Genomic DNA, 22,371 nt, shown 5'->3' with positions numbered 1-22,371 from the left:
AGTGCAACAGCTATTTAATCAGAAAAATGAAAGCTTATGATCAAAAGCAACATCACGAACATGGATTTTATCGATGGTAATGGTTATGGATGGAAATGGTAATAAAGTCGATGTTTTACGCTGTTCGTATAATCTGTGTAAGTGAATGTACCGTCGCCCTGAGGAATCATTGGAACGTCTATGGATAATTGCTTCATAAAAACAGTCAACAAGAAGCCGCTGTAATGGGTTCCAATTTATCGTTCTCATAAAACACTCTTTTATGATTTAATTGCAGACAAAATGAAAATTCTATAGCAGCACGCGAAGGCATCTGCAAGACGGCAAACGTATTACGAATAAATCAAACGAAAGATATCTGCTTTAGAAAATCTACTGTAAAACAGGGTAGTTAGGTTTGAGATAAAAGTACAGCAAACATGTTTTTCGCAGCTTTTTAAAATTAGGGATTATTTTATGCATTACCAAGGGGTACATAAAAATACGAGTCTCAACATCTCTGACCAATTGGACAATAATTTAATGACAGGTTTAATTGCGACTTTTATTTCCTGAAGAATAGCCTTTTCATGTATAACGCACTTATCATCATTAAAGACAAAACATATGATAGCTTACATAAAAAAGCAACAAAGTGGTGAAATATTCCAAATGACAGAGATGCTTTAAGAATAGCATAAAAAATATGCGCATAGCCTTGCGATTGCCAAAGGTCTCTCCTATTCTACAGTACCAACAATTACCAACGGCAGTACGAAAGGCCCACTAGAGCCATAAAAAAAAGAAAAAAACAGTACCCAAAAGAATCGTTTTGAATTTTTATGTTCACCCACGTCCGCTTTCGCTTGCGCATACGTTGGCTGTGAATCGTCGTAGACGTTGCTGTTGATATGTCGGTGACGCGAGCGTATTTTGACAGCCAATTGAAAGCAACATCCTAGCAATCCCAGCGAGACGTTGATAATGGACCGTTATTAAAATGCTTCTTCACTTTACCAGAAGCTATTAAAATGGTTTGCAGCGTGTAGCCGACCGTGAACGGTGATTAGAAAGTTCACTTTACCATCTGAGGAAATCAGACATTGCAGCAAGCAGAAGATCCTGTTGGGTACGGTGTATCCCTCTTAAGCAGTGATGTAAGCGAAGTTTTATTTTCGTTCAATCTAGAAAAGTACGTTACTTGACAACATTCAATTCTACGACCATCATGGAGCCTTCGAGTAAGAAAATTGGTTAATGCATGCAAACGACGTTTCCATTCTGCTTAGCTGTGGGAATGTCAAAGTGCCGATACCCGAGCAAACATTTACGCGAACGATACATCAACAAACACACACGGAAATTGTAGCAATATATTTACATCTTAACAATTCAGATCGCCACACACACGCACAAATATTCTGAGACAGATTCGCTAGAGATGCTTTTTGAAAATCTGTTTAGTATGGTACCGTATGTGAAACGTATCAATCGATTTTTCTCTCTAGCTAAAGGAAAACCATACTTATTATCATTACCAGCTAACGACACATCGAGTGCGAGTTTTTCAACATCTTCCAACACGTCGGGCGTATTACCAGCACAAGCTTTTGTAAGAAGGAATTCTGTGCCGCGAATGTGTGCTCTATTTCATTTTCAATTTTTATATCATACCACAACGCTTCGCCACATAAATTTGCATGTGTCCCATTTGCACAATAAGCAGTCAGCATAAAAATTTGTTTCCCTCTCTCCGGCAGAGAATGGCGGCGGCACATTATCGGAACCGCAAAAAGTCGACGGGGTAAAAAAAAGGATTATGAAATCCTCCCGAGACGGAACATTAACGAGAGATGCATTGTCATACGGTTCTTCGTTCGGCGTCGCTAACGAAGAGAGAAATAAATCCAACTTCTTTCGCCTGTTTTTGTCGCTGTTTTACAGTCGCAGCTTTTAAAATGGGACGGGTATAACGAAAAGTAACGATCGGTTAAATCAAAAAGGGAGAATTATTCAAACAACCAGTCTCGAAATTCAAGCCGCAGGAAATGCCGTAAGAGCTCTCCACAGCGGCACTGTGGCGATGGGAACCAGGAGAGGAACCAATAAATACGTTGCGCCGTACGCGGCAGTAAAATCGTTACAAGTTCAGGTTCAAAGCGGGAACAGCAACAATTAGACTGCATTTACCATGCCCAAAAATTGGCCGATTTAAACCGGTCGCCAAGACACAAACACACACACACACATATATACTCACACACATTTTGATTTCAACAGTACAAAACGACCACGTTTGAAGGTCAATTATGTGTGATGAATCGGTGAACGTAAGGCTATCACAGCATCGAAAAGGTGAAACACACGGGCACTTCATTCGCTTAAATCAGTGCAATCTCAGATTCGTACTAATATTAAACGTACGTGCAAGCACGAAAAAAATGTAGAATAAGAGGGGGGTGGGCAAATATGACGGACAGTGAGAAGGTTAACTAACAGTGGTACGAACCCAAGGGAACGTTCAGAGTGTTAGGTTATCTTTTTGAGACGTTTTCCACATAAAAAAAAGAAAGCGAAAATGTCTTAAATGCAATAAAATTTTCTTGCTGAATAAAGTACTAAAATGGCAACTAGGGTGGCAAGGCAGAAGAAAAGCAGAACAAAAAATTCTCACAGGTACGAAAGCTTTTCATCCCGGCTACAGGGTTGATGGTTGCGTTGCGACTGGTTTTAAACTGTAGCAGCTAACCCGAAGGAAGTAGCATCGGCTAACGGAGCAGCTTTTATGCTGGTCGTCGAGAGAGAAAGGAATTTAATGATGCAACTGAAGTGCGTGGTTTGTCGATAAGACAGCTGTGATTTTCAATGTTGTTTTTTAGCCGTTTCTTTTCGCAAACTTAAGGCGATCAGCAGCAGCAACAGTGCGCCCCACCACCGCAGACACTTAACGTGAAGTCCGTTTTTAACCGGTACGTATCATCCGGATGCCCTTGGCCGGGAAAAAAAGGTAGCTCGACGCACGACTCGAGTAAAGCTGATAGCAGAACAAGAACATCCGTAGAACGAGTTCTTACGGGATCAAACAAAACACACACACAAAATGCTTGTAAAAGACGGTTATGGTAGTGTCCCTTTTGCGGGTAGAGCAAAGGTAGACCGATCGTGGCTGGACGGGAGGAGACAATGCTCATTAGAGCAAACCATAACCCAAACGAAAAGGGAACGAACAACCACTAACGATGCTGGCTTTGGGACAAAAAAGGAATACGCTTTCGCGCGGTGGTGTGATACACTTGTGTCGGGGCTAAGGAACAGAATAGAAGGAAAATTGCGTTGCGTTGAATCCCCTAGAGATGAGATGAGGTTTTTTGTAAAAGGTATAATTATTTTCATGATTATGTTTTGGGAGTCAATAAGTTAGGGTAAAAAGGAATGCTTTGCAACAACGTTACCTTTATTATGAAGTTTAATTATCACGGAGCTTATAAAATCATGACAAAATTATTCGGTTGGTAATGGTTAAAGATGATGCAAATCGCAACTTTTCCAACTGATAAACAGTTTACTACCTTGTTGATTGTTGATGGTCGTAAATAGTAGGTAATTTGTGACAAACAAAACAAGAGAAATAATAACAGCACTTACACCAAAGAAGTACATGAAATGGATAGGGATCAGAACCAAACCCTGCCTGATCGGTCATCTCCCTTTGGAACGACTGTCTCGATATGGAATCACAGGCCTTTTCTTGCCTTCATTCTAGAGCGTATCTATTTCTGTAACTTTTTACCCCGCTGCTGTTACGGTATGGACGGAAACATACAGCACATTCTGCTCATTCTTTTCGCAATTGCGTTTATTGAACCGTTCTGCAGAAGAAGATGCGCGCCGCACACAACCTGAATGGTGACGAATAATATGTTGCTTGAAAATTCTTACATCTACTGTGTTTCGCAATAAAACCCGCATGGACACCGGTCCGGGACCGGGGCGGGCAAATTAATCCAAGTAACGAGATGGGAAGCGAAAGGTTATCCAATGGCCGTAATGTCCAAACAGGTTGTCCGCGCTAGCGCTGGTTGCGCTCATCCAACTGATCACACTCTGGCAGTTGATGTGCGCTAAGTGAAACGATGCGTGCTGCACAACAGACAGCTTATTTTATACAGAAGGACACAATAATTGTGTTGGGCTCATGTTATTACAAACGTTTCATCGTCGTTTTTATTGGTCGCATGGAGTTCGAGATCGACAGGATTTGAAGGTTGTCCGTACAGCTGCCGCATAGCGATGCGTACCCAATCGCCGCGAGCAGAGGGTTCTAGTGAGAATGGCTTCCCCAACGAGAGCGCAGGGCGGCAAAACGTGATCTTTTAAAAAACCATCAAGACAAAATGTAAACGTGAATCGTTGCGCATTGATCGTGCCCACTGCTAAATTTGATCGCGTCGTTAGTCGAGTCAACGACCGGCAGAATGGCACGATTGCAGATAGTGGTAATTATCGTAAAGATATTATATTCCTTAAGATAAGGTTTGCTTTTAAGATGTTGTAGTTTGAACCTTAAAGACTGATAAATCAAAGCGTAATACGATTGACAGGAACATTGCGGAACAATTTCGTTTTGATTGAAAAAAAGTATATTTAGTAAAAATTAAGTAAAAACTTTTACGGAAAAACAATAAAAGTTATGTACACGAATTGAACTTATAACGTTCATTCAGATACAAAGTCAAATTTGGATAAGTTTTAATTAATTATGACGATAGATTCCTTTGTTAAATTTCTCAAAATATGATAACACATTCATACAATGTTGTAAGGCGACTGTATAGCCATTTGACTACAAATTAAAATGCGTAGCGAATTAACACTTGTAAACAACCATTCAATCTTTTTTATTATTATTTTTCTTCATTATGAGATGCAAACCACTTCATTTAAAAAAATACAACAAAAACAACTCATTAGTGTGTCGCATTTACTCTGAAAACAAATTCCAACCAATGGCGAAGCAACGATGGGTTGATTTTCATAAATGAAGCAAACACATTAATTTGCTATGGAAATACAAGCATAAACAGAACAGAAAAAGATAACAAACGGTCAGTGCGGGTACTTGATCGATACGCCATAATTTTGGTCGCAGTCAATCAATTAAATATGGACATAAAGCTTGTTATCGTTCAGCTTGTCGTGCAATAATATTTGCTAGTCATGAACTCATAAAATTAAGATGAAATGCAAAAAATACTCTTACTCAACACATTGTTATTAATCTTTCATTATATGGATGTTTAAAAACATGCCTACAAAATGTTAGGATAGAGGTTTTACGAAACCTTTCGGTAGTGTTTATCCAAAACAAAAACTCGAAAGCAAAGCAGATCACCACCGCTCAGGTAGTTTTAGCATTAGTTTTGTACTTAATATTCCAGAATTGCCAAAGTAGGTTAACAATTCACTCGCTACTTATGTCCGAAAAACTTTCCAGCAAAAAGTTCACACCGGATGAATCGAGATTGGAGCTTACAATCGGAAAGCCCACCCTTTTTGTGGGTTTAACATACATTTGCAGGTAAGTGAAATATCATAAAAAAGTGAAGCTGATACGGAAGTTTCTAAAACTGTTCCGTATCCGTGGCAAATGGATTCACTTGCAACTTTATCTCGATCGCCACCCCCTGGAACGCAATTTTTCTTTTTTCTTTTTTTTTTGGGCAAGCACTCAAGCATCGAAATGGACTAGCATAAATCATACTTTTATGAGACCTTTTCCAGTCCCAACTAGCGTGGGCCCTCGTACTGCTGTTAGCGACACAGATTTGTTCAGCCCGGTACCAGGCAAAAAAAAGATGAGCGAAACTAGCAGCGGAGGATGCAGGTGGGAAAGAAAAGGTTTCAGAATTACAGAAAAAAGGTCAACCAATCGAACAAATCGCTACCGTTCGAGAGGGCCGGTTTTCAAGTGCCTCAAAGTTGGCGGACCGGGAAGTTCCCGGGTGATTCCAATAGGTCGTAAATTACTGCCACACTGACGCCCCGCTTTCTGCCTGATGCTTCCTGCGACTTCCACAAAAGACGCTCGCACGATCTACGACATCCAACAACGGCCAAAGCGGCTGCGACAACACCGGCGAAAGCCACGAGCGTTATCCATATCGCACCAAACCGCTTATGCGCCCGTAAGGGCCGAGAAGCTAGCCAGAAACGTCAGAGAGACAATGTCATTGATCGCACAGTTCATGGATTCTGCAAATGGGCTGTGGAAATGTGAGTCCGCTTATCAGACGATGGCTTTACCGCACGTTCCCACGACCCTGCGTTTTGCCCCATTAACCGTATGCAGTTTCGGCAACGATGAAGATAAGTTTGTTCTAGCTGGTCAACCGAATCCAATAACAGAAGAAAACACGACCTGGCAAAGCCTACTGCTAACCACACCTATGCTGCGCGCATTGACGCACTGGTGGACGGTGGACAAGCGTTTCGGTATCAACCGGTTTTTTGGGAGGTCGTTGTCGTTCTTGGGTATTGTGTGAGCGTGTTGTGCCTATCTGGAAATTGGACTATCTTGGAGTCTGCCTGTATTTAAAGCACGATGATGCCCGATTGCACAAATTCTACATGGCCCGTTAAGAGCTTTGACCGGTTACCGTGATTTTTGTGCTGCTGTGGTGTTGGTATTCTCACACAAAAAAGCATACATGCTGAGGTAGAATTTTTGCATAATTTAACGGAGAGAACCTTGTGTTGTGTATGTGGAAGGAGCGTTAGAAATGTTGATAACTAGTTTCAACCGACACCGAAAGCGAACCGAACACTCGTTGACTTCACTTTTCCTTCCTTTCGCTTTGCATTTGCAAACTTGTGCGTGTGGTCAATCTCAAGGCAGGGCCCCGTAGGCGTGGAAAAGCAGTTTCTGATTCCGAGCACCCAACATACGGGTCCGTTATTGAATCAGCGTTTTTGTAACTAGTTTGCTACATAAACGAACCCAAAAAGAGCGAAAGCTCACTCACCCCCGTAGCATGTGGTTAATCGGAAAACGGAAGTACTCCAAGGGTACCGTACGAGATGATTTTTCATTACGAGCATTTCCGATTTGCCTTGCTCTGCGTAGGGCCAGAGTGCTTACGCACTGCCCAAAATGAAGATGGGAAAAGTTTTGACGATCCCTTATCATCCAACGCTCATTAACAGCCGCAACGACCATGCTGTGTTGCTGCTTCGGTTTCGATACTGCGGGTAGACTAACTTACAGGCAGATGGATACTTTGCTTAGCGGAAGTTTACATCAAACAAGTGAAAGTTGAAATACATTTATGGACATTCTAAAGGTGTTAAAAAATATGATGTTCTTTAGAATAACTTTTGCACATTGGCAGTTTATCAACATGATATTGATAATTTTAAGACTATTAGCAAGAATTATACGAATAATGAATAAACGTTAACTTATTCGATTAAAAACCAATGTCAAACTCAACGTTAAGCACAACCATATTTTCTACATATTCATTCTAAAACTGGAACTCACAATGCGGATATAACATGACCATGCCACGACAGCTATCTATAAATAAGCAAGCAAACTGAAAAGCACGACGTTTGAGTCATTCAGCCGTTTGGATCGTAAGCCACGGTGTAAGGCTGAGCTCACCAGGCCACCACGTAGAGCCATAAATTCCGGCTCATCTTCAATCAGGCTCATTATAAACAAGCGTTCTTGAGTTTTTCAGATTGTCGACTGTATATCTGTCCTTCCCGCACGATGACATGCACCGTACCTACACGAATAAGCTGTACTGACCTGACCAACCAAGTGAGATAATAATCTTTATTAGTTGGCGGTATGCATTGGTCACTTCGTGACGATGCCCCTTTCGCCATCAGATAGTTGGTAGATTTTGTTGGTGGTGGCCGCAATTGTGTAAGAACAGGAGAGTTGCACTTGCTTTTTTAATTTTTTTTTTCAACTAGCTTATATTTACACAACTTATTTCTAGTTGCCTCTGTTGATTACTGATTACTCCAAAGGGTTTGAAATTATATTATGCGAGAGTTTAAATTCAATAGTAACATTTTGCGCCAACTTACCAACATTCAAGCACTTGTAATTGCTTCATGGTATTTCATGATGTTCCATCCACAGTTCTCCAAGATTAATGGTGTGTGTCTTTCTATCCGGTTCTGTTGAACGCAGCGGGCAAATTATTAATGAATATGACACACTGCTCAAATTTTGCCAGGCCAGGTGCATCGTAAGACCAGTTCAAACACACAATACGAGCCCGAATGTCGCCGAGCAGAGGTAGTGTGTGGGTTAGGTTATTCAAGTTACCCAATAGCGGTATGCGACCCTGGTGCGATCGTGATTGCATCTAACAGCAGCCTATCTTCCATATCAATAAATGATTCTGACTGCTGCTTGTACGATAAGTTCTACCTACTATCCATCCGACCTTCCCGGGAAACAGGGTGCTGCTGGAAATCCAGAGTATCCTGCAAGATAATTATTCACGAGTAATGATACCTGTCCAGTGCTAACGAATGAATTACATTTCCATACCGGCGACCTTCGATGGCAGCAAACTGTTTGTCGTAATTATTTTAAATATTTAAACCTTCTAGCATAATATATTAAGCGACTAGCCTGGTCTGCGTGTCTCTCTTTTCCTCCATTCAATCAACAGTCACCATTCGCTTGAGGGCGAAAGTAACATTTCGTTCTGCGTACCATGATGGTAGCGTATTGAGTCATTTTTGCATCGTTTATCTGGCTTGCCTGCCTGTCCAAATGACAGTTGGTTGATGGACACGCAATCGCGCTGCGTGACAGAAGTTTCACTCTATTCAGATTAACCATCGATATCGCGACTGCACTGGTTGTGTTACACCTTGCGGAATGGAGTATGTGACAAAAACACATCTGTAACACCGACAAAAGAGGAGAGAAAATAACTAAACCGAACAAAACAACGAACAAAAACAATCGTAGGCATTAATTGCTGTCAAGCAGCAGATCCTCCACCGGGCGAGTGTTTTGTTCTTAACTTGAACGAGCTCCAAGAAGCGATTGGAAAGGGAACCAAACGACAGAGCAACGTGCGTTCATAAACCAGGAAATGTGTCCATGACCTAGCGAAACATTATACGATGGTACACTGTAGAAACACTGTCTATTCTGTTCAATACATCATCAACTTTATCAATGGAGTGTTTGCACAGCGAGACGCTAGTGGAGTGTTCTCTTGGCAAGCAAACGTTACCCGGGCCCTTTGGGATGCTTCACTAGTTCAAGGGCTCCAGTGCAACACAAGAGCCAGCCAACCGGGCCAACTATTCAAGTAAAAGTAGCATAGTTTCAGTAAAAGTTTAAAAAGTGGCACTGCTTGATTGATGATTCCACAGGTGGTACTCGACTGATTGTGCTCAACGAATCACTTATTGAGCAGATTACTCTTAGGTGATTGATTGAATACTATTATTCATTAAACATGATTATTGCAAATGTTTCGCTGGTGCCATAATTACAGTTTATATTCGAGAAAGCACACATAAACACTGCTAACATTGAACACTAACGTTATTAAAAACATAGGATAAAAAGATATACATAAATCTTTCCACAGACAACTAACATAAGCTGAAATGTAAGCGCAAAAAGGCAAATCAATCAAATATTATATCCCATTTATGAAAACATATCCATCCAGTTAACGTTTGTTTTTTTCCATTTATTCAATCAATAACCATTGCTATTGCCATTAACATTATCGTTAGTTTCAACGTGCGTGCTAAATAATTGCCTACCCGTAGTAGGTGTATTGAACTTTAATCTACTGAATGCTATTCACCGAGGCAAGATGTTACTCGATATCGCGAAAATTACGCCCAAAACAACAAATGGGAAAATTAAAGGTAAGCAACCAAACTACATAGCCTGCCTGCACTTCAATAAGCGCAAATAGATTTTCGTAAACGCATTGGGCGTAAGGTTGAGGCCCGCATTAATCTGATGCGCACTTCCGTCAAATATTTCAATCTTTATTATTTCTCACTTCATTACTCCCTTACCCGGGAGCATGATTCCCCACTTCGCCGGAAACAGCTGAAATCGAGCAAATTGTTTTCATCCAGCTGGTGAAGTCGGTTTATAACTAATCTTTACCGGGTCGTTGCAGCAACCTCTGCCGAATGAAAGCCAGCACTTATTTCAATTCGAGCAAAACAACTAGAACGGAAGCATTTGAAATACGATCTAAATGGCTCGCAGGAATAATAGTGAAAGAAACCGCTCACACCATACAAACAATCTGTTGGGGCCCGTGAAGCAATCGTTCACCATGATGGTACCCTCAGCGGGGGTACAACAAGCTGCGGGGTCGTTTTGACTGTTGCCAAAAGGCACCAAACACCACAGCAAGATAAATGAAATTATCAGCATAATTATGCAACAGCTTCGGAGCTTCCAAACAACAGATGTTCGTTATCTGCTTGCTTTCTGCTTGTGGTTCTCGAAGCGCGTTCTGCTTTGTTTTTGCTGTATTGTAATGTTTTATTAAAAAATACTTTTGTACACGGATTGTCATTTGGGTAGCTTGTATGATATTTGAAACAATCACACTATTGACGTAATAAATGAAGCAACAGTGGCTCGACTACGGCTACGAAAGACTGTATGAATTGTTAACATCCATGTTTATTCGGTACTGTACTTGGTTTTGAATTTTCTGATTCAGGTTCATTCCAAGAATATTTCAGTTGAAACAATCTTCCATCTCATCCCATTGTTCATACCCAATCATTCAGATGCAGCATAAAGGCATCAATTTGCCCGAAAGTTATTGACGACGTTAAGCCAAGTGAAATATCTCCTTCTAACAACAACAATGAATCAGGCATGAATACATACAATCCTTTACAATAGGATTAGGTTTAATAACACCACACCGTTCTGTCTATGAGCCATGCTCGAAGCACATCATCTGTTGTAGATTTGATATTTGCAGTACCATTCAACAGCAGCCTATCGACTACTGGTTACATAAACAATTCCATGCTAGTCATAAAATTAGCTCAACGGGGAAATGCTATGCTGTTGAATTCTAGGAACGATATTCTGCGAATCGAATCATATTTTCTTATTGCCCCTTCTAGCGAAGCACTCTCACAAACCTGAATAACTCAGTAGCTCCTTGTACATACGATGTGATTATTTACGAAAACATAACGCTTAGATCTGCTTAAAGATGCTAACCATTGAGTGACTATTGAAACCGGAAATAGTTCACAGGTCGTATATTGATTTTGAACGCCAAATTTAATAAAATATATTGTTTGAAAATCGACTGTACATCAAATGTTTTAACATACTTGCTGTTTGTATCCATATTATCGTATGTATGTATATATATACATATGTATATATATATAATATATATATATATATATATATATATATATATATATATATATATATATATATATATATATATATATATATATATATACTATATGTATATATATTTTTAAATATTACATTAAATAGTTTTGCTGTCTTCTTACTTTCCATAATCACATGACGTGATGGAAGAACTCAAAATCCAAAATAAAAACATCTTCCAAACCTTGTGAAAAGCCTTTGACCGGTGAATGTTTACCGTCTCATATCTCGCATAAAGGTCAAACCAGTACAATTTACTTAAGTCACGCTTCGACCAGCATGTCCCATTCCAGCCGGCGATACAACGCAGCGAAACGGTGATATGATGACAGTGCCGTCGAAATAAATTGTTTCCACCGAAGATCAGAAGTCAATTGCCTGCTAGAATTAAACGATCTTTCTTGCTCCTCCGAGTCACGTCGGTGCCATTAAACAAATTTCAACCAGTTGGAACCACTTGTGACCTGGTGCTACAACATTTGTCCTTCGATAAATCATGCGCTACACCGATGTGTGTCGCATTGATTGGCAATAGCAAGATTTCTCACATGAAAGCCGTAGCAATGTAATAAAGTGAAGTAGAGTTGTAATAAACATGGCCCTAATAATCCTAGGCATTACAGTGAGTAATCTAACAAGTTTATTTCATTCCCAATATGTTATGATTTACGAGCAGCAAATTGTCTCCAGCGTTTTAAAATTATAAAATTTTAAACTATCAATTCCTTCTCCACCGTTGCTGACCTTGAATAACCAATTTATTTGATGACCACAGTTGCTACCGTGATCGGCATCATCATTAAAGCAAGCAATGGGATTAATTTTAAAGCAGTTTGAACTCGACATGTTCAACTGCATGCACAGCGACAAGCTTAAGTGCAATAGCGATAAAATTACTTCCATATATTGATGTACTTATGCAAAATTATCAGCTTAAATCAATAAATAACTCAGGCGAGCAAACAATTGTATGCACCACCCATCCGGAGTCGATAAATAATGGTATCAGTTTGATTGGCCACAGCATCGCGATGCCATCTGTGGCGTAAATAGCAAGCGAAAAGTTCTGTACCCCGAGTGATTAAAACTTGTTTGCAAAAACGGCACAAACAACTACGTAGAATTTAAATCTCTAATGATTTTTCTTTATTGCGTGTACAAGGGTTAAGCAGTGTGAAGTCAAAGCTATTATAATGTAAGGATGAAACATAGTAACTAATAATTTATATGTAAATGTCCTACCCCTAATTTGCTACCTAGCATCATAAAGTTTACATTATGTGGCTATGGATGCACAGCCGCCTGCAATTGACTATCATCATCATCACAACAACATTGCATTCATCTTTGTTTTTTGAGTTGTAATGAAGTGTCCTAGAAAGCTTTGAGAAAGCAACGATCAATCCCGACATTACAGGGAAAATAGCACACCCAAACAGGTCAAGAGATCACATTCTAAGTGCTCCCACTCAGCCCAGCTACACACAGACAGGAGCGAGCGCGGTATAGAGGGGTTAAGTGCAATGTCATCAGTTATGCTAATGGCCGCGCTCCTTCGTTAGGTTTTACGAGGGCGATGGCTACTGATCTTTACGTTTTGTTTTCTCATTTTCCTTCCAAGCCAGACGTGGTAGTGCGGTTTCCTGTTTGGTCATCGTACTGGATTATAACGAGAATTAGGGCGTGTTTTTTTCTTCAAATAAAGCACACAACAGCAAAACTCAACAGCTATTAGATATAACGGACAAAATGGATAGCACCAGTACGGGACAGTTATAATTTTACGCTATTATTAGATACATTTTGTTTTTTTTTAAGTTTCTTTTTTCATGTACTGTTGTACCTAATAGTGCACAAATGCCAATTTACTTAACGTTGACATTAAACTTATAACATTCCAACCAGTTTAACGATCGAACATCATTTGCGTCAAAACATCATGCAAACAACACCTGTACTACACAACCACGCGCAAATAAGTTGATGCAAAAGCTATACGCACACACTTGTCGCGAGGATTGCGTTGCGTCTAACTGCTGTCAAGAAAACCTTGCCTAGCAATCTGACCGATACAATGTTGAGGATGGTCCAGCAAACGTGGAGAAAGGTCGCTGGTTCACAGGCCGATGCGTTCCGAGCGCGACGCCGACGTAATGAAATTTTGTTTATTATCTAATAAATAACTTCACACCAACAGTTGGATGCTGCACGCGAGACGGACAATCTACCTCTCCGACCACTCCCGATCCTCCTCATGTTTGCAACACGAGCAAAATCCATAAATGCGAGGAAGCAAGCATTTCACCATCAGACAGCCAGACAAATTTTGTCCGACAGCTAGACGATCAGCCGGTCTCGTTCGGGAATAGCTACTAGCGGACATACCGGATTTTCCCGTACAGTGTCATTGAGAGTGGGACCGAAACCCGCTGCTTATGACGCGTATGATAGCGCCACCATCGCGTCAAGCCGCCGTCGTTGTCTGTCGCCGCCATGCCGAGGGAGGGAATTTGCTGCCCAGCTGGGCGGAAGTGGAAGCGTGGCGAATTTTCTCACTTCCTGCCACACGCGTTGAAGCGCACCGATATGCCCACACACGAACACGCTACCGTCAAACTAACGCATGCACACACCCACACACACATATACGCTTGCTTGCATACGCTTACGGTTGGTTAAGTTTTTCATTCATCCGCTAAAATTTACGGACTCGATGATATGCACGCTATGTATGTTCCAAAACTGTCACCAGCCGCTCCACTCCGGTAGAAAGTGATCGAGTGAGCATCTTACGCTTGACCTTTTGAATGGTAGCAAATGGTCAATTGGGAGGGGTGGAATAATGCGCATGATAGAGGCGGATTGTATAAAAACCTTAAGGAACCTTACCATCGAAACGAAATCAAGAAAACGGAAAAAAACGCGCGAAGAAATTGTTATGCCGTGGCAAAACCGATAACCATGCATTTTCCAACAGTTATTGCGCCTCTTACATGCGTGATGAACAAACATCAATAAATGATTCGTACGTAAGCAACAAATCGAAAGATAACGGCTTAATTATTTGATGACACTTGCCAGTCCAGCTGAATGTTTAGGAATGATTTTGCAATGGTTTTGTTGATAAACAGCATTCTTTCTCGCGACTCAATCGATTCTTTATACATATATTTTAATGTTTGTGTATTGCTATTCTTACTCTTTCCGTTACAACATGTCTTACTGCGAGCAGAAGAACAGCGTGTCGCGGATGACACGGCCGTAGTTGTTGAAACGCTCCACACCGCGATCGACGCAGGTCACGATCTCAGGCAGCAGGTTATCATCCAGATCGAAAATAGCCTGCAGAGCGCGCTCCAAGTTGGGCTGAGTGATTCTGGTGAAGTAGTCGTACTTGTCCTGAATCTGAGCACCCACAATAGCCGAGATTTGCTCGGTGTAGTCAATCGCGTTCCAGTCAATGAATCCGCGGACGACAATGTTCTGCAGCTCCGTCGATTGAACCTGAGCGGCCTCCAGAGCAGCATGAACATCGGCGGTACGCGAGGTGATTTGAATGTTAGCGCGGCTGGCGCAACGCGACAGAGCCTGTCCGACTCCTTCGATCTCGATAGCCCAGTTGGCGGTGGCTACATTAACACAGGTAGCAGGAGCGGACGACTCTCCAACGAACGCTTCCGTATCCTCACGGATCTGTTCGACCTCCTCCAGGGCTTCGTTCATGCGGCCAATCAACTGACGGTTCAGCTCAACCAGCTGGTCGCTCATCGAGAAACGGACATTGTCGAAAGTACCCTCCATCAGCTGATGGATGGCTTCCGCCTGGTACTGGATCTCCAGCAGATACTCCACGAACTCATCTTGGCTTTGAGCAAGCGACTGCACGAAACGAAACAATCAAGAAAGCAAAACCAATCACCAATCGATGCAATAGAAACAAAATAAAACCACCCTTGTTAATGGGACACTCACTTGACCGGCCAGGGCCAGCAGCAAACAAACGAACAAACTCTTCATGGTCACTGATTTACTTCTTTCCGCGAATCGGTTCCACCTCGGAGAGCGACTGTTTTCAAACTAATCCCAAACCTCGTAACACAATGCAGTTTAAAGGGTGTTACCGCTGACCGGATATCGTTTGAAACTGACCGATACGATCGCCCGGCGTCTTATCGCCGGCGCACCACCAATTGTGGAGCATTTTACAAATTCTCGAGACCCACCAATTTGTGTGCCCTTAATTTAATCACATCATCTACTGCTCCGCTTGTCACTGCCCTCCGCGCGTTCCCACTCGAACGAACTCAACTAAAGCTAGGCTAACCTTTATCGCCAACTTCGATTCGGAACAGCCTCATTCCTTCGAGTCCTTCCGATCAGTACCACCATAATCGTGGCGAGCACCAGGCGCTGATTAGGAAATGGTTTGCCCCTTCGCATGGGTAGGTGGACCGCTTGTCTAATCATTTCAGCATTATTGGCAGATAGTACCAGAAACACACACACTTCGGACCGCCGGGTACAGAGAGCACGGTGCTGATAAAACAAGCAATATAGGGTGGTATTAAGATAATTACGCTTTATCGGCAAAACGACTAATGACGAGACAATTTTCGTTGCCCCGTGGCTATATATCGAAGCAGAGCGTGTCAAACACTAACCATCTCGTTCCAACTCTTCAGTGACAGCTATATACCAAGGAAGCATTTTTTTCTGTTTCCAAAATCACAAGATGTAATATTGCGTCAATGAGACGATAACCTTCCGGGAAAGAAAGGAAAAAAGAAGCTTATGTAATGAACCACATTAATCCTGACTCAGTGGAATACTTCCTTAATTCTTCGCTATGATGTTGAGACCACATGGGAAATAGTCGACCCCCGTCCAAAAGGGACAGAAGGCGTGGGCGGTCTAGAAAATTAAACTCACGATTCGATCAGAGATCAGGGCTGAGCGAAGGTTGGTCGAATCGAGGACAGCGTAATTTAAGGGAATTGAAATCACGAAAATACGATCCACTCTCACACACGCTTCCACTGAATATCGGTGGTAAGGTCACCAGCACAGGGTTTACAGAGAAAAATATTCCAGGCAAATGCCAGGATGTGCTTAAACTGCAAATCATGCAACGGTTTGTATGGCAGTAAATATGGATCAAAAGTGGAAAACATTGCCGTGTGCGTCAAGCCGAGTGAATGGAAACGCCACGTCAGTTTTGCACGAGTGGTGGGCAGATTTTTGACTGATAAGTCGTTGTCAACAGTTTTACAACTTCCTCTTTACGCAATTGATAAGACATTTCAATCAAAACGTGTAACAGTTTTGACTTATTTGGAATTTCTCTTTTATTAATGAGAGCGAAAAGAGATTTACCAAACATTCTTACCAATGGAATAATCACTTACAGCACAGATGTAGTTGTAAATAGGCGAAAATATTTAATTAACACGTAATTTGCCCATAATATACTGCGTGATATCATATCATTAAATAGTCAGTACAGTTATGTTATTCAAAAAATATTTGTTTAGCAGCGATTACAGTAAGACAGATTATTAAACAAAAAATACTCCGCACTATGCAATTATTGCGAGCAGAAGAACAGCGTGTCGCGGATGACACGGCCGTAATTGTTGAAACGCTCCACACCGCGATTGACGCAGGTCACGATCTCAGGCAGCAGGTTATCATCCAGATCGAAAATGCCCTGCAGAACGCGCTCCAAGTTGGGCTGAGTGATTCGCTGGAAATAGTCGTACTTGTCCTGAATCTGAGCTCCCACAATTTCCGAAATACGCTCGGTGTAGTCAATCGCGTTCCAGTCAATGAATCCACGAACGACAATGTTCTGCAGCTCCGTCGATTGAACCTGAGCGGCCTCCAGAGCAGCATGAACATCGGCGGTACGCGAGGTGATCTGAATGTTGGCGCGACTGGCGCAACGCGACAGAGCCTGTCCGACTCCTTCGATCTCGACAGCCCAGTTAGCGACGGCCACGTCGACACAGGAAGCAGGAGCGGACGACTCTCCGACGAACGCTTCCGTATCCTCACGGATCTGTTCGACCTCCTCCAGGGCTTCGTTCATGCGGCCAATCAACTGACGGTTTAGCTCAACCAGTTCATCACTCATCGAGAAACGGACATTGTCGAACGTACCCTCCATCAGCTGATGGACCGATTCAGCCTGGCTTTGGATCTCCAGCAGATACTCCACGAACTCATCTTGGCTTTGAGCAAGAGACTGAAGATGAAATCTTGTTAATTCACATCCTTTCCACAGTTCACCTTTACTAAACGCATTACCTGCCCTGCCAGCGCCAGCAGCAAACAAACGAACAGGCTCTTCATTTTGTACAGATTTTTGTTGGTTTCAAACGATTGTTAGCTAGTCGTACGCGCACTCACCGCAAAACTACTGACTCGGTTAACGTGCGTTAATCAATTTATCGGTTCTCATTCGGATAGATTTTCAAACGCGCTTCGTTATCATCCGATTATGCTTCTGCTTGCCATTCAAAAACTTTTGCTGTTTTATTGCACCGTCCGAGGGTCAAGATTATAACGTACCACCAAAAAAACATTTGAACAACAGATAAGACGGCCAGTGTTTACGTTTAAAATATTGCGTGTGTGTGCGCCATTTAGTACGTAACCCACCAGTATTTATCATATTACTAAATTGACTGCAATTCGTAACGTGCTACCGTGGATAAGGAATGGCCTCGCGGGGCAGATTAGTTAAAACCTTGCGTCCGTATCTCGTTACGGCAGCTGGTGTATTAGCAGGTGGTCAGGAAATGTAAGGCATCGTTCAGTAATCTTATCACCCACAATTCGGTACTGCCTATACAGAGAAGTTTAATTTATCATCTGATGTTGCAATATTTAATCATTCCCTGGGCAATTGATTAATTGATTGATTTTCTTACGATCATTGCCGGTCCTGGGAACGTTTGGCTTGGGAGGCATCGTATTTCAACTGGCAGATTGACCGGTATGTCTCCGGGCTTCGGTGAAAGTTGTGTTACTTTTGATAACCTTCCTACACTCACGGGTAAGTCGCACGGCATGAGCGTTAAGCATGCTTGTTAAAACTCTCACGGATACCAGTTTCTCCCCGGACTGCTGAAGGATGCAACTTGCGTAAGCGTATTACATCATGAAAGCAACGCATAACCTTGACACTGGGAAGGTGATTGCAGGGGCAAACCACCACCGCAACCGGTGTTTAACAGTGCATTTTCACAACCCGCTACGGGACGATCGCTAAATGTGACACCGTAAACGTGTTAATCGGTGTTTTGCAGTTAACACGATTGTATTTAGCGTTATTAGTGGACACAAAGACGGAATCTGCACGTATGCCGGACGGGCGACTACTAAGCGCTTCAAGCGCACGGTTAGCCATTTTCCAATGTGTGTGCGTGTGAATATATGTGTGAGAGTATGTCTGGCCATCTCTTCCATGCTTGACATGCATTTATTCACGGCTACTGCATACTATTTGCATTCATTAAGCTCCTGTCCCTACCCGGTCCGTCTCTAGCGCCGTCGGTGGCAAAAATATCTCTGTCAAAGGAAGCGAGCACGGGTAAGGGAAACAAGAAATCATCCCAAGGGAGGGGAATGGGAGGGGCGCACGGAACCCTCAAATACGTGTGTATGCAGATTGGTTTGCATGCGAATCATTCACTAAATGTCCATAGCCATATCATCACAGCCAAGCTCGCCAAAAAAAAGTAACCGAAAAGATGAAAGATGCAGATCAAGATACACTTTATAGGGGTAATTAAAATTTTATAGGTTCGTGCCACATTTTTATTCGCTAATAATAGACCCCGCTTCGGTAGATTTGTACGGAAATGCACTTGAAGGTAGTCGAAATGATTGAAGTTTTATATTAAACTGACTGCACTTATAATCATAGTGTATTGTACCGTTCTGCATATGACATTTGTGATATTTTCGACAAAATGATGTAATTTTGTACCTTTTGCTATAGCACCACACCAAGCGTTGTTGTCTTTAGTAGTATTATGTTTTTATTATTATTTTAAATAATGCCATTAGCATAATTATTTCATTTTGAGCTCACCACTCACTTTATGCTCTATAGCTGTCCAGCGCGTTCATCGGCTTCTCCTCCTTACGCTGCCGGCTGGAGAGCGCATTCCGAAACAAATTTGATTTTTGTTTTATATGCTAATTTTGGATGCGCTAGGGCGCGAAAAATGTTCCCGATGATAGTCAAGTGCCTTCTGTTTTCAACACCCATCCGAAGCTGCGCGGGAGAAACTGGGCGCGAATAGATTGATGCATGTTGTGTACGGATTAAGGAGTATAACCGAAACGTAATAAAGATACATATTTTTCTTTCTTCCCCCCCCCCCCCCCCCCCCCTCTCCCTCTCTCTCTCTCTCTCTCTCTCTCTCTCTCTCTCTCTCTCTCTCTCTCTCTCTCTCTCTCTCTCTCTCTCTCTCTCTCTCTCTCTCTCTCTCTCTCTCTATGTCTCTCTTACTCTCTATCTCATGCTTTCCATGGCCTTTCTCCCGGGTCACGAAGCGATCCAGCAACAGCCGAGGGGATTCTAACGATGTGCTGTGGGACAGTTTTACGAGTTCCAACTGACGGGTGTAATGATTATGATCGTCGTAGCAATCAACGAACGGATTGAACGGCGACAAGCAGCGTTAACAACGCTGGGAGGAAACGCGCTGGTTCACCCGTTTGGTCGATTGATGAAGCCATTACAAGGTTGTACATCATGTCTTTTCGCAACTGCACTAGAAAGGCGGGCAAAGGGAAAGCAGCCGACCAAATTGACTGTATCGATAGTATAATAACTATGTTAACGTATCTCACAGACACAGCATCAAGTAGTTAGCAGCTTAAGTAAAAATTAAGCAGTAGTTAGCAGCTTAAGTACCAAATTCCATGCTCTATTTGCAAACAAATAGAAGATGATCACAAAATTTATGATTTTAACATTACGACAATATGATGCAAACTCTACTGCTGCTGTTCCATTTCTAGCATTGATATCTATGCCACACATCTTTTGCTCCAAAGAAGCAGCTTACCCAGCTGGTGAAAATCTAACCGTTCACTTTACATAACTACAGTGATTGCATTCCTTCTCCGGTTCCGCACTACTAGCGCACCGATTCCTGTGTCCCATTCGCCAGAAACAAGAATTCAAAGGATAGCGTAAACCACCGGGAAAAGGGATTAGCTAGACTTTATTCTCATTGTGCCATCCAGGGCTCGCTATGTTCGCTAACTCCTGCACAAACTTTCCGTTTGGCGCCTAAACCGTACCGCCGTGTGGGTTGCCGTTCCGATCCGTTGTTGATGAAAGGATCAACGCCCTGAGGGGTTTGCGGGAAAACTCACACGTTTACTATACGATCGCCGTACCAAGTTGTGTTGTGCACGTTACACACACACACACACACGCTGAGATGTACCGAATCAGCCCAGGACTAAGGTATTCGAGGCAGCGGAATGCGAGTTTCTGCCCGCGTGCTGCCGAATGCGAAATAGCTCGTGATGCCTTAAGTATGCGGTTCATCGTGATGAGAAACGCCACACATATAAGCGAGGGGGTAGTGAAATTTTTCACATAACATCACCGAAAAGTGATGCTTGGTACCACGGCAAACAACGGCATAGTGAAGGAGCCACACAGCCGCCAGCACTATTCGACCGACCGACTCAACTTTGCAGGCACGGATAACAAATCATGGCCATAACTTTTAGCTTCAGGTTATATGATGGAAGACATTCTCTGCCCAACACTGGCGTAAGTCTTCCTCTGTTATGGACGAGTTGACAAAAAGCATAGGACACAGCATCACACTTCCGAAATATTGCCGTAAAATATACTGAAATGTCGTCCATGGCGAAAAACTGTATGTTCATTACAGATTCAAAAGATTTTAATTGTTAAACGTGGAAAATTTAAGATATAGCATTCAATTTTTAGAGGCCATTCCATCTATAAATCGCCACGCAAAGGTTTATTTGTGAGTTTCAGAACACTCATGTAACTAATGTTAACGAAAACACTATTAGTAAATCCTGCATGAAACATAGAGAATAACTTTTGTTGATTAGTAGAGTTGCAGAGGCTTGTAAAATATTTTTTGTAAGCCAAATTTATCAGTATCGCTTAACAATTTCACTAACATGTTTTGAGGTAGTGTTGTCCCTGTTTTGTATTAAGAATGCTCTTTGAATTGTGTGTTATTTAGTGTTCACCCCTCATAACATTAACTGATTTATGCCAACGCAAAACGACCACGTGTCAACGAAAATGTCCTCGTTTAATCGTTGTCTCGGTGCGTTTGGACGTTTTCTTTTTCCAACTGACCGCTCACCATAGCCACAATCTTCAACAATACTGAAATCAGATAGATGCGGGCACACCACTGCGCGAAAGCAACACGAGTATCAAAAGAAGAAATATAAAAAGCAGCATCGAAAATTTATCCAGCCGACTGATTCACTATCGTGCCAGAATGGAAATCGCCACCGGCAATGCTTATCATTACTGTCACATACAGAAAAAAACAGTTGTTTTTTGCGCTTCGTCCTTTTTTAAAGTAGGCTTCGAGCAAATATTCTCTCGCTCGATGAAACGAAAAAATAAAAAAGAATATTCAAATAATGTGTCTGCCGATCTGTGCAAATCAAATCAACCCAATCAATTGAATCGTCCCCCAATCGCGTACGGCTGTGCGGTACACTGTGTATGGTAAATCAATAAACTGAGCTCTCCATCTTTTATCGTAAACAAGTTGATGCTTAATGCTTATTGTGTTTCTCATTAAACAATGATAAACTTACTTTGACGGATAGTAAGAAGTGTAAGAGTGGTTGGTTTGAAGCAGGCGGATTTAAACAATTACCTGTAAAAGAAAGAAATAAACAATCTATGA

General features: G+C 42.0%; 3 protein-coding genes across 12 annotated transcripts in view; all 3 read right to left on the bottom strand.

The window, feature by feature from the left end:
- Positions 1 to 22,371, bottom strand: part of LOC121597302 (RNA pseudouridylate synthase domain-containing protein 2-like) — a 196,744-nt gene that overhangs the window by 42,329 nt on the left and 132,044 nt on the right. The window lies entirely within an intron of this gene.
- On the bottom strand, positions 14,595 to 15,543 carry LOC121597303. Its single transcript, XM_041922961.1, has 2 exons — positions 15,401 to 15,543; positions 14,595 to 15,307 (listed from the first exon to the last, which is right to left on the bottom strand). The coding sequence occupies exons 1-2, from the start codon at positions 15,443 to 15,445 to the stop codon at positions 14,648 to 14,650; spliced, it is 705 nt and encodes a 234-aa protein (XP_041778895.1). The 5' UTR covers positions 15,446 to 15,543; the 3' UTR covers positions 14,595 to 14,647.
- LOC121597304 lies at positions 16,932 to 17,869 on the bottom strand. Its single transcript, XM_041922962.1, has 2 exons — positions 17,735 to 17,869; positions 16,932 to 17,672 (listed from the first exon to the last, which is right to left on the bottom strand). The coding sequence occupies exons 1-2, from the start codon at positions 17,777 to 17,779 to the stop codon at positions 17,013 to 17,015; spliced, it is 705 nt and encodes a 234-aa protein (XP_041778896.1). The 5' UTR covers positions 17,780 to 17,869; the 3' UTR covers positions 16,932 to 17,012.

The sequence above is a fragment of the Anopheles merus genome, chromosome 3R (genome assembly GCF_017562075.2).
Source record: "Anopheles merus strain MAF chromosome 3R, AmerM5.1, whole genome shotgun sequence".
Classification (NCBI taxonomy): Eukaryota; Metazoa; Arthropoda; class Insecta; order Diptera; family Culicidae; genus Anopheles; species Anopheles merus.
The sequence above is the reverse complement of the archived record's forward strand: the minus strand, read 5'-3'. Positions and strand labels throughout refer to the sequence as shown.

Coding starts and splice junctions, on each gene's coding strand:
- LOC121597303 (XM_041922961.1), bottom strand. CDS start 15,445: ATGAAGAGTTTGTTCGTTTGTTTGCTGCTGGCCCTGGCCGGTCAA. Junction 15,308..15,400: donor TGCTGGCCCTGGCCGGTCAA/GTGAGTGTCCCA, acceptor CGTTTCGTGCAG/TCGCTTGCTCAAAGCCAAGA.
- LOC121597304 (XM_041922962.1), bottom strand. CDS start 17,779: ATGAAGAGCCTGTTCGTTTGTTTGCTGCTGGCGCTGGCAGGGCAG. Junction 17,673..17,734: donor TGCTGGCGCTGGCAGGGCAG/GTAATGCGTTTA, acceptor TTTCATCTTCAG/TCTCTTGCTCAAAGCCAAGA.